Here is a 12975-nt window from a genome sequence, read left to right as displayed (position 1 = left end):
GGAGGGTGAAAATAAGTGTGCGCATTTCATGTATAGAGAATTCCTTCATTTGAGCTAAATTTAAGAAAAAAATGATATATTTCTGTATTTGGTTACTTATAGTTAAAATATATACCTAAAACTATGATACATCTCTGTATGTACTATATATTTGCAAATGCTCGCAATAATTCTTTAAATATTCACAGATCTCATAAATTATGATCATTCATACCATGTAATACTAAACAAGGAATATATATTTATGGTTTCTCTAAAAATGTTTAAACTTTTTTTTTTAAAAGAAACAATAAAAAGGATTGTTATTTCAGAAGAGATTATGCTTCTATTACTTCAAAAAGTATTCCGTAATTACTTTAGTATGTGTACATATACAGGGTTGATCTTATCTAGTGGTACACATTCTATTATTTTCAATCCGTAATAACATTGGTGCAAAATCACGGAGGAGGACAGCAATGTATCTTACCTCTGAACAGAGCAAGCTGAGACGGTTTGAAAGAGCAAATAAGTTTTTAAATTTTCTCAAGCCAAAAAAAATTCAGGGAAAGTGTTTTTCTTTTCAGGTGTACATTTTTTCCCCATTGATGCCACTGTGAATCAGCGAAACATCCGCTACATCACAGCCAAACATCCAGATGGAATTGCTGTGGACAATACACTAGGGAGAAGTTATTCTCTTGAAATCAATGTGCGTTCGTGCCAGCTCAATGCAGAGGCTTATATTGCTACCTTGGGCCAGAAAAAAATTAGACGACAACTTTTTTTTCATTCAAGACGGAGCTCCGTCTCATCGTGCCGCTAAGGCACATCCCCTTCTGAGAGACAACTTTGCCTGCCTCAACATGTAGCCGCCCTTCACTCTAAACGCGAACCCCATATACTACTTCATCTAGGCTCGTCTAGAGGAGAGGATGTGTGCTACTCATCACAGGATTGTCTAGTCTCTAGAGGCTTCCATCAAGAAGGAGTGGATCAAGTTCGAGTCTGACTACATAGCCATAGTCTACAAGGGAATTAGGCTTCGTATTGAGGAAAATATTAGATCTAAGGGCTCACACATTGAATAAAAGTTGTACCTACCACTATGTTCAGATGATTTTTTTTGTTTTTAAATAAATGTCCCCACAAAAATCTCACTTAAAATTGATTTTTTATGAAAAATTGAAAATTATAAAATGTGTAACACACGATAAGATCAACCCTCTATAAATGAGATAAGTACTTTGACTCCAGACTTACGAATTGACTTATGCACACAATCCAAGACTCGCAGCCAGACTTATACTCGAAAGTAATTTCAATTTTTGATTGGATATAAAATACTCTTTAACAAATCTCTTATTTCCTAAGAGACTTGAGCTAGACTCAAATATTCAAGTACTTGGACTTTACTTGAACTTGTAATACTTGCAGTACGACTAGGAATTGCAGTATAAAGATTTTTTCCCATCATAATTAATATTACTGTTGGCCTTTTGTCTGAAAATCCTATATCGGTCTGAAACCGTTATGAACTAATTTGGTGCTTTAAAGAAATTCGGTCAGGTCTGGTATTAAAGAAAAATAGGGCCTGGATAGTTCTTACAAAAAAAAAAAAAAAATAGTTATGTATAGACAACGCTATTGGGAGAAATTCTTCTCTTGAACTCAATGTGCGTAGGTTTATGTCTTAGTTTTTCTAAGAGAAGAAAATATAAATTATGTATATGGACTTCAAAGAAGATTCCTAGGTCAGATGGAGTAATTGTAATACTACTTTGATTACTTATACTTAATCAGCGCAACTCCATCTGATCAATTAAAGGACCATTAAAAAAATCATTAAAAAATTTGAAAACGATTCAAATTCGAAATATTTATCCAAATCTGTCAAAAAAAAACATTTAAGACCGTTTCGGTTAAAAGATTAATTAACACTACTAAACTTAATGTATTTTTGTCAGCTATTGCTGGGAAATAATAAAGATTAATCAATCTTGATGAACACAACGCTAAAAGATTAAAAAATGCTCTCATACTCTGCAAAGTAGTCCCACATACAAAATTATAATATGAGTAATAGAGCCTGAAGTAATATAGTTTGGATTTCCATAAAAATGGAATGTAAACAATATCTTCAGAACTAAACATTTTCCTTTGGATTATGTATATAAGCAAATACTATATAAGAAAAACAACCAACAAGTATTTACATATCTCAATTTGCTCATAAAAAATAATTGTATTCAGAAGATCATCCTTCATTGGTGTCCTTTGGTCAATTAGAATAAATTTCATCGATACTCATTTGTGAGGATAGCCTTTACACCAATGTATAAACAAGTGCAAAAACGTCCGAGGAATACATGGAAGGATCTCTATTTATAGTGTCAAAGGCTGTTTTTCCTCGGAGTTGTGGTACATTCTCGACATTGATGATTGCATCCTTTGAGGTTATTATTATTATTATTTTTTTTTTTTTTTTTGAGCTTGAGTGAAATTTATAAATAGAAGTATACTACTCTTTATTTTCCAAAAAAAATGCAGCTGCCTAAATAAAAACGTACTATTTAGCACAAAACTGACGGGAGCCTTAATATTAAGGTTATTTTTATAAATATACACAATAGAAGGAAGGACGCGTACTAAATATAAACGCATGTGAGTCCAAATCCTAAGAAAACAAGTCTTAGTCAGAGCCCTGGTAACAGCTCCTCACTACTCTCTAAATTATGATTTATGATTATTTTGTGTCCTTTATTCATTCATTTCTACGTTAAATATATTTACAAGTACAATATGTAATGCTTTGTCTAAGATTTAAACAAAAACTTTCAACAAGATAAATAATTGTTCTTCGAAACAATGTGTATATTAGTTCCAAGGATGTTTATGGTAAGTGATGAAAATCGGGTATATTTTGAGCATGTTAAAAACTAAAGAATCAGAAAATCAACTTGGTAACCCTAACAATTTGAAAAATCTTTTGGAGGAGAGCATCTTATCCTTCATGACGTTTCATTAGATCAGCTACAACAAAAGAAGAGGGGGACAGGAAATGAACAAGACATTTGCTAAAGTTACTCCGATGTCGATCCTCAATTCTACTCTCAGTCCACCAAGGACTTACAATTATAGCTCTGCAACAAATCCTCAAGGTTACTCTCCGTCTTTTATGAGCACACACGAATGTTTAATCAGGTTTTGAATATAACTGAATGTAGTAGAAAAGGAGTTCCACTACTCAGGAGTTAAATAATAACAATGTCAACAGCAAACAAAAAAAAGGGCGAGCAAAAAAAAATACATCCGGGTTTTATTCACTAAAGATGTATATTAATTCCGGGGACGCAATTATGATTTTTACCACTATAATTAGTGCGGTTTCCTACCACCTGAGTGGGCAATGTGATGTTCCATGCTAGTATAGGTGGTAAGATGTATTTTTTTCGTTTTTTATTACGCTACATATTTGATATTTGATAAAATTAAAATAATAGATGAAATCAGAAAATTCATAATATTTCCCTTGTTATTAAAAAAAGAAAAGTTTTTATTTATTTGGTATTAAAAAAACCAAATATGTTCTTTTAACATCCCTAGCTGTTCTAGTATTGAACTAGCTCGGACTACAGACTACTGGGGTTGCAGAAAATTCTTCCCTAATTTCGATAGCTTTTCTGTATGTATGAATGCATATATTTGAATAAAAAACAGTAATTTTTTATCCAAGAATTATTAATGTAGTCGTAGCAATGAAATCTCACACACATTTTGCATGTAGCATCGAGTATGTAAACAACTCGATGTAGTGCTCCCTGTATACTACCTGTATATAATTGTGATGTGTCATTCGCGAACATAATGGCTATATGAGCCGAGTCAGAGTAGGCAGGAGGGGCTATATCTCCCAAATGAAAAAATATTTTCTTTTTATTAAAACAACAAAATTGTCAGGATGATGAAATTTGAAAGAAAACAGGAGGAAATTTTTTTAAGGATTTAAATTCTAAAATTTTTAAAATTCTTGGTTTTTGGAATTTTTTGGAAAAAAAATCCAAAAATTAAAATGTTTTGGAAAAAAAGTTCAAATATTAAATTTTTCGGGAAAAAATTCAAAAATGTGTAGTTATTCACAAAAATTTCAAAAATCCACAGTTAATCACAAAAAAAAATGTAAAAAATTTCAAAAACATATATATATATTCTTTTAAAATTAAAATTTTCGGAAAAAAAAATTGAAAAATTAAAATTTTTGTAAATTTTTTTGAAGAATTAAAATTTTTATAAATTTTTTTGAAGAATTAAATTTTTTGGAAATTGGGATATTTGAGCCAGCTAATGCCCCTCCAGTCCACCTCCTGATAGACGCTCCTGCGTGGACACTTTCATAATTGTAATATATCTATTACAGCAACAACAAAATATGAAGAGCCTTTTGGGACCCAAAAGAACCGGTTCTAGTATAAAGTGCTCCAGATGTATAACATATTCAGAGGGATGCTATCTTTCATCATTTGGGTGCGGGGGGCTTAGCCTCAAAAAATGCCAACACCTTTATATAATTAGGTTTATTTTATATATATACTAGCATACCCTGAAACCAGCGTTTCAGGGTATTGTGCTCTACCCCTACCGGTTTATGTGTGTGTACATAATCTTGATGTTAAATCATATTCTTTGTAGTTACTTAGTTGCATATTAATAAAGAACCTGAATACACCTTTGCACTCACTCAGTACTACCCTTCTGCGGAATACATAACACAGGGCTGAATAGAGGGTAATAGAAACAAAGAATGAAGGTTGAAGAAAAGAGACAGAGAGAGGGATGTATAAATATACCATGGGAGATGAAAAGAGGGATATAGAAAAATATATTGGGCGAAAAGGAGAGGGAAGAGACAGAGATATATAGAAAGAGAGAAGGGAAAGGAGGGTTTAATAATCTCAAAACCATGCTCTTAATATGTACATATATGCACATCAAACGAACAAGCTTGATTATTTTATAATTTGATAGGCAAAATTTCAAAGGGATCTGTTCGACCATTTTTGACTCTATATGTTACCAAAAACGGACTTATAAATATATATATGATGTTATAAACCATTTTACTGGATTCAACAACTTTTAAGAGGGGGGGTCGAAGCTCATAAGCGTAATTTTGATCTAAGAAATAACAATATAGTAATATTACTAAAATTTTGGGATCATTTTGCATGTAACATCTATGTTTTGAATAGCTCATGAAAAACAGTGAACAATGCTGATGATTTCTTAGTTAGTTATCTTCCACATTATTTAGACCATGATGTTATGTTCGACAACACCTAAAAACTGAGGTTAATGCTGGGTACTTCTAATTCTTAGATTATAGAAAAGAGATAGATAAAACAATCTGCTCAATCTGTTTTCCATTCAAAATTTTGTCTACGCACGGATTAAAGGCTTTATAATATTTGAGACGCCTTTTCCAGAAATTAGAAGTGATTATTTATTATGGGGTCAAGACAACTGAGGTTTTGACAAGAAAAGGAAGTAAAACAAAAATTAATTTTGGGGGGATTTGGGCCTTTTCCAGAAATTATGATTATTTTTTTCAAGACCTTTTGTCAAATGAAATGTCAAATGAAATGAAATGTTATGTTTTTTTAATGCGAAATCACTCAATCATGAGAAGAAAACTAATAATGTCAAAAAATAATCTTTTTAAGGGTCTTACTTGGAAAATAATAACATTTTACATCGATTCTGATGTGAAATAAACGTTTTTTGAAGCAAAAAGGATATGGATATGGATAATTTTATCGTTTAGAAATGAATATGAAGCGGTGAGCAGAAGTATCTGGACATATTTGTAATTGTTTGTTTTTTTTTCCCCTTTTTTTAAGCTTGTACGTTTATCTTCCTAAGCTCTAACTTTACCTAAAAGTACTGTCCATAGACAACAAATTTTGTATTTATACTTAATTTGTTCAGTTTCACAATGAAGCAGCAAGAGAGCAAACGTAAAATCATTACATAATTATTTGAGGCCCGCAACTACTTTCTAAAGCAATAATAAAAGTCATAAAATATTCCAAGAGACCGTCTATGACATCTACAAGTGACTGATGGTGGATAAGGGCTCCCCCCCCCTCATGTGGTTCATACTAAGCCAAAAAGTGGACTGGTCACTTCCTGATCAATACACCAAGAGTGATAATATTGAATGATACAACAGCTAATTGTTCAATTTAAATTTGGATTTTATATGTTACCAAAAACAGAAATAAAACAATAAGAAGTAACACAAAAATTTACTCTGTTTTTTGTATCAGCTGTCACTTTTTCTTTTAATAAGTGTTCTGAACGTTGATTGGTTGAATTCAAATTTGTTGTGAAGCATTCCCCACAATAATTGTATAATAATTTTATACTATGACATCTACTAATACTAAAAACCTACTTAAAAATATTGTCCTAATATTTCTGTCCACCCCTATATATTGTTCTGGAGGGTCCAAATCATTAATGACATTATTTTCATTTGCTGTCATCAGGATTTTTCGTTGAGGAGGGGAATCTAATTGTTTTTTTAGAGTTACATATTTTTAAAGACAAGATATGTTTCTTTGAATGATATTTTTTTAGATATGACATTTTTCTGGTTATTCAATATGTTTATCACAACAGTCGCTGTTTTTTCCACAAGGTATTGCAAATTTCCATTCACATATTCATAGTTTGTGACAAGATCTAAAAAAAATCGGAAAAAAGGAGAAAAAAACAATTGGCATCTTGTTACATACCAATTACCAACATATACGTCATATCATATATGAAATTCTATTGTTTGCCTACTTAATCTCTATTTAAAAAATTTTAACATAATGATTTTTCCTGCAAAATTATTATGATTTAAGAACAAAAATTTCTATTAAAATAAGAACTAACACAAAAATGTACACTGGTTTTTGTGTCAGCTGTCATTTTTCTTTTAATAAGTGTTCTGAACATTGATTGGTTGAATTCAAATTTGTTATGAACCATTCCCCACAATAATTGTATAATAATTTTATACTTGGGAAGAATAAGCTTACTAAAAACTGAATTTGGCCCTTTGTTTCTGTTTTTCGTTTGAGGAAAGGTTGCGATATACAATAAAGGTATCAATGTGAAAATTGCACAATTTTTAATTTAACATTATAGCTTTCTGTTTGTTTTATTGATTAGTTCAACTTCATCGATATGTTTGTGGGATATTTGTGAATCGACTACTACATACATAATGCTGTTTAGATTTCTTATGTTTCTCAAACCTTTGCAATTCACATTTCTAATTGAATAAACTAAACTAAATGAATCCTACAAATATATCACTGAAACCATGTTCTGCCCCTTCATTAGAATAGATCAAGTTCTTCATAATACTATTAATGCAAGCAATGGAGAGACATTAAACAAGACTTTTTGAAAAAAAGGTGTTTTTTTCTTAAACATAAAATATTGGCAGATTTCACAGGTCAAAAAGTTAAATTTCTAACTAATTGTAAATTTAATAAATCCAAAAAGATCCCCTTTTATCGATAAATATTGACTAATATTTTCCTTATGGAAACCTAACGTCAACGAACATCGTAGTGCTTGTATTGTTTCCAATTTTGGTGATTACTAGTAGAAGCTTTACATCTGAATGCGGCACATTCAATATTATTAACTCTTTTGAACGTGGATCAAAGTACAATATTAAATTGATTCACTCTTACTACAAAGATACAAAAACTGGTCAAAAAATCATTCTTTTAAATTTCATGAACCCTAAAAAAGCAACATATAAGGAACACCACACATTACATGACAAAGGTTGTATATGAAATAATCATAAATATAATTATAGTTTTAAAATATAAGCATTTGTTCGTGTGTAAAATCTTTTTGTAGTTGGTAATCTGAGCAGTGTTATTTATTTTTGGAAAGGAGTTGTCATTTCTCTTTAATTTTTGAGAAGATACATAAAAGTATAAAGTTCATATATTAATGAAATATGAAAAGTAATTCTGAGGATTTGTTTGAAGAGTTATAAAAGTAAGACTTTCTTGGACTCAAAGTAGAGATTTGAAGATTGATACTGTAATAATTTCTTCATATGTCCTTGGAAAATATATGGAAGGGGATTTGAGTTTATCTTTTTCCTATCATTGCAGAAAGTAGCCTATCTAATTCTAATGAAACGTCATGACGGCTAGCAAAAATTCTTCTAATTGTTATGGTTACCATTTAATTATTTTTAGATACTGAAAATGGTTTGAATTTAAAAATCTACAGTCAACATATTATGTACATAGGTACCATTTTGTTTAAAAAAAATTTTTTGTGCATTATTCAATGGGCTGTTGTGGTGTTAACTTCTTCCTCTGAAGTAAGCATTCTCGCCTATCTTTATTGTAATTGAATTTAAATGTAAAATTTATTATATTCCCTCCACTAATGCTATTTCAAATGTAAAAGGTTCTCTTCTCAAGAGAAGTAATTCATATGTCCACTCTACATATAGGTAATGTAATACATAGGTATATTGGCATCTCTCTAAATTAAGGTAACCTGGCACTACACGTAATTATCCACTTTATTAAGCGAGAAATGGAGTCTGTTGTGTGATAAGGACAGGAAACTAGGTAATACTACTGATACGATAGAGTGAATAAAGAGAAAACGATATTAAAATTGAATAATTAATATTTAATTATGATGTCCTGTCATAATGTGTCGTAGTTCAAGGTTTCATGCTTATTTTCTTCTTGTTCTGATAACAACAAAGCTGTCGTTTCTCATTTATTTCATGCCAGAGTCTCGTCTTCTTATATTGGGTTGTTCATAGATAACAACTACTTAAGTTGGAATAATCGAGGGAAATGTTTCACTTACTTCACATATTAATTAAAAATAACTACTAAGCGTATGAAAAGAGCGATGTTTAATAATATTTAATTAAAAAAGTTGGAAGTTTCTTTTGATTTGATAAGTTTTATAATTAATTTTGTATATATATATTCAATTGTTTTCTTTTCTGCCTATTAATATCCAAGTAACTTTGTTTTGATAGTTATATGTAATACTACCAACGACACCTGACTTGGAACTTCATTTTTTACACTGGGTTCACACAAAATGAGAACCCTTACAATTATCTATGGGCATCCTAATTAATCATTGGAATAGGTTATATCAATGCTTATATCTAACTGTGGTACAAGAACTTCCCTTAAATCGTACGCGGTAAAGATAGGACATATCTACATTTTCTCCGATTCGGTTCATATCTTTAGACGTAAGTATTTGGATAAATTTCCTATATCCACAACCAAAATTAGACCGATAGTTGTCTCGAATTTTATGAGTATTTTGCACCAAGATGAAACCTTAATAAAATAGGATCCGGATTGCAGGTACATTTTTGCTGATAACTTATTCCGAAATAATAAATAATCTAATGGTACTACAATTATAAAATTCTTTATATAAAATATTAGGAAATTATTCCCAACTATGAAATTATAATTCAATAATAGTTGATAAGTAATTGTTCATAGTTTAATAAGAACTAGTACAAATCTGTTGTGTATTACTATGACTAAGTCAGTTCCCCCCTCTCAATCTCTTTTATTATCTTAAGCAGTTTGTATTTTGTATTTTCTACCTATAAATATCCTGACATGCGAGTCACTGTCAGGTAGTTTAACTATTTAAATAAATCGTTACACATACTCTTAAGTCTCATCCATGCCGTTCACTCTCTTTCTGTCGGTCACGTCCACCGACCTATATAATAAGTGGATGCGCAACCTATAAAATAAAAAGGAGAAAAAAGTGAGGTACCCTTCTGCTGTTGGTGCCATCTTGGTTATAAGGTTGTAGGACAATTGGATGGAAATATTTTGGCCGAAGGAAAATTTGAAAAAGAACATTTTACCGAAAAGCAATTTACCAAACGTACATTTTGCCGAATGATTATTTGGGACATTTGGCCGAAACATAATACTTAATAAATACTATATTGATATATGGGATTGCATATTTTAATTCAATTAAAAAAGTGCGTATGATAAATTGCCCGATTGTTATTTTTCATATGCTATATAAGTCGTATAAGTAAATTAATTTTTTACTTTATTATCCATTGCTTCAAATATCCATCCGTCTCTCTATATCTTGTATGGAATCGTTGTATACTTCTAAAATAACTGAGGATATGTTTAATCAAGAAGAGTAATACTGGAATGAAAATGTTCAGTGAGGAACAAAGATACTTATTATCCTTCATCTGCTTCTCTTCCATTGAAACTCCTTCCAATGTCTAATCTATTTCGTCTCCTAATATTCGTAGAAAACTCTTTCACTGATTTGAATCCTTTAATGTCATTGATGTACATAACAAACAAACATCTTATATCTATGACACTGAATCCATTAATGAGGCTGTATTATTACTAGACACTTCATTCTCACTTCCGATTCGGTTATTACTTGTGAGTCTCTTTTGTCATTGGAAAAAGCATGAATTTATATCTTCTTTGGTCCTCTTCTCCAGATTTTTTTATCAGCATAGCTGCAAAACATATTCAACTCTCCTATTACCTACATATGTACAGTGCCGTATGTCAGGAAGATTTTTCGGTCCGCTTTACAAGGGTGAACGGTTGATTTTCAGTGGTGAACGTGGGATATTTAAATAGGGCAAATGCTACAGCATAGATTAAATCTTGCAAGAATATCGTCCAATGGACTGTCTGACCATTATTTTCTTCAGGCAAACATTGGGAAAAATAAAATGAAAAACTCTAGACGGAAAGTCAATGCCGACCTATTCATGAAGGAAGGAGTATAATGGAGTATAAAATGCACGGTGCAAGAATGAGAGAAAATTTTTGAACTATACAATTAAGTCAAACAATTTAAACCTCATTAAATATTTTTTAAATAATAACGGATGAAGATAATGAACGAGATTATAATATACCATGAAACGGTTACATCGACAGAAAATAAATTATGTTCACAAGTCTTGATGTTCTTAACTCGCATGTATACGTGGTGATGTGTTTGAAAAAAATGAAGAAAAAAATGCATGTGTTCTTTATCATGATTAGAAGAAGAAGTTTTTCCTCTCTTTCCTTGACGCAAAGGTGTCAATCAAACTGTCCATGTCTTCATGGAGCACCTTGTCCACCATCACCCTGTCCATGTTCAAGAGGGTGAGGGAGGAGAGCCTCTCTTGGTCCATGGTGGTCCTCATGTGGTTCTTGAGCCTTCTGAGACAGGAGAATGACCGCTCCGCCTCACAGCTGCTGATGGGCATTGAGGCCAGGATAACGATCACCTTGTACAGTTCCGGCATCAGGCGGAGCACTCCCGAGCTTATTAACTCCGCAGCAATTTGTGACGAAACCATGTCTTCTGTGTCAATATCTGCCTAGAGAAACATAAATTTTAAACATATAATGCAAAATGAAACATTATAATATTAACCTTGAATTGCTGGAAGATTGCATGGTCTGACTGGAGCTGCTCGAGTTCAAGTCTGTAGTGCTTGGCGACACGCTCAATGACACAGGTCTCCACTTCACTGTCATTGACGATTGCGATGAGATCCATTGTGATGTTTGTATCGTCAGTGGCAAATCTGCTCTCAAGCTCTAATACAATCTTATTGATTGCAACATCGAAATGTGTTTCACAGAAGTAGGATTCAGTTGTTCCTTTCCACTTTATTCTCCTTGGAATCTTCGCCTCCTTGAATTCCAAATCAATTGAGTCCTCCTGGTCAAATACTGATTTCATCTCAGACGACTTCAACTCAGCAAGTTTCCAGATTGATTCAAAGATTTTCTCATTCTTAAGATCTTCAAGAGTCCTAATCACTAGGTTGACGTGTTTCCGGGCCTTTGTTAGGTCAACCTTTCTGCCTTGAAGTTCATCTGACAAGCTATATGTGTGTCTGAGGAGTGTCTTCAACAGTTCAATGCCGAAAACAAATTCATGACTAAAGATGCTGTTGAGCAGAGAAGTTGCTGTTGAACTAGACAATGTATCTTTATCTTTTCTCATTATTATGAGGGTCTTCATGATTCTGACCATCCCTAGAGATACATCGTGTACAGCATCGTAGCGGAGACTCCAGCGGGTAGCAGACTGGTTCTTCAGGGTCATCACCTTGGCATGCTCCTCATCTTTACTTGTTATCTTCCCCGACTTGTAGATTGCTGACCTCTTTGGTGACCCTTCAATGAAGTTGTATAAAATTTGTACTGTCCCCATTGTATTTCTCAACAGGGTTATATCTGAGAGAAGATCCTTGACTACAAGATTGAGGACATGGGCGTAGCAGTGGGTGTAGACACACAGTGGGGATGCTTCCTTCCACCTGGCGGCAAGATCCTTCTTGATGCCGGATATGTTGGAGGCACCGTCCGCGGCCAGGGAGACAGTGCGGGCAGGGTTAAGGCCAAGATCCTTGACAGCCTCGTGAAGCTTCTCAAACAAATATTTGCCGTCAGTCTGGGTAACTTTTACAAACTTGAGGAAGCTCTCTTTCTTGATGCCTTCACTCGTCAGATATCCCAGTGACAGACTAAACTACTCCGTGTTTGACATATCTGATGTCTCATCAACAATCACAGAGAACCAGTAGTCATCATCGCCGGCACAAGTCTTGACATCTTCAATTATATTTTCCGTCACTTTGGATGCTATAATCTCTATCAGCTCATTTTGGATGTCAGGTGAAGTCCATTTGGCAAAACCTGCCCCAGCTGAACCAAATTTTTTGACTTCGGCCTCCAGTTTATCTTTGAGAATATGATTGTCGTGTGAACGCAGGGACAAAAGCTCCAAGAAGTTTCCTCGATTGTTTTCATTAGATTCCGTCAACTTTTCTCTTGTTTCGGAATCGCCCCTAAAAGCCAATCCTTGCTTTGCGAGGAACCCAACAGTTTGGAAAAGATACCTCAA

General features: G+C 32.8%; 2 protein-coding genes across 2 annotated transcripts in view; both read right to left on the bottom strand.

Moving 5' to 3' along the window:
• Positions 1 to 12975, bottom strand: part of LOC121121611 (tachykinin-like peptides receptor 86C) — a 105078-nt gene that overhangs the window by 59754 nt on the left and 32349 nt on the right. The gene's annotated exons all lie outside the window — the stretch shown is intronic.
• LOC139906078 (zinc finger MYM-type protein 1-like) lies at positions 10958 to 12596 on the bottom strand. Its single transcript, XM_071890235.1, has 2 exons — positions 11494 to 12596; positions 10958 to 11437 (listed from the first exon to the last, which is right to left on the bottom strand). The coding sequence occupies exons 1-2, from the start codon at positions 12280 to 12282 to the stop codon at positions 11111 to 11113; spliced, it is 1116 nt and encodes a 371-aa protein (XP_071746336.1). The 5' UTR covers positions 12283 to 12596; the 3' UTR covers positions 10958 to 11110.

Source organism: Lepeophtheirus salmonis, chromosome 7, assembly GCF_016086655.4.
Source record: "Lepeophtheirus salmonis chromosome 7, UVic_Lsal_1.4, whole genome shotgun sequence".
Taxonomy (NCBI): Eukaryota; Metazoa; Arthropoda; class Copepoda; order Siphonostomatoida; family Caligidae; genus Lepeophtheirus; species Lepeophtheirus salmonis.
Note: the sequence above shows the minus strand (reverse complement) of the source record. Positions and strands in the feature narration are given on the sequence as shown.

What these genes read in the sequence shown, in the direction of transcription:
- LOC139906078 (XM_071890235.1), bottom strand. Translation starts at nt 12,282, where the DNA reads ATGGGGACAGTACAAATTTTATACAACTTCATTGAAGGGTCACCAAAG. An exon ending in CAATCTTCCAGCAATTCAAG is followed by an intron (nt 11,438 to 11,493) that starts GTTAATATTATA and finishes ATGTTTCTCTAG; the next exon opens with GCAGATATTGACACAGAAGA.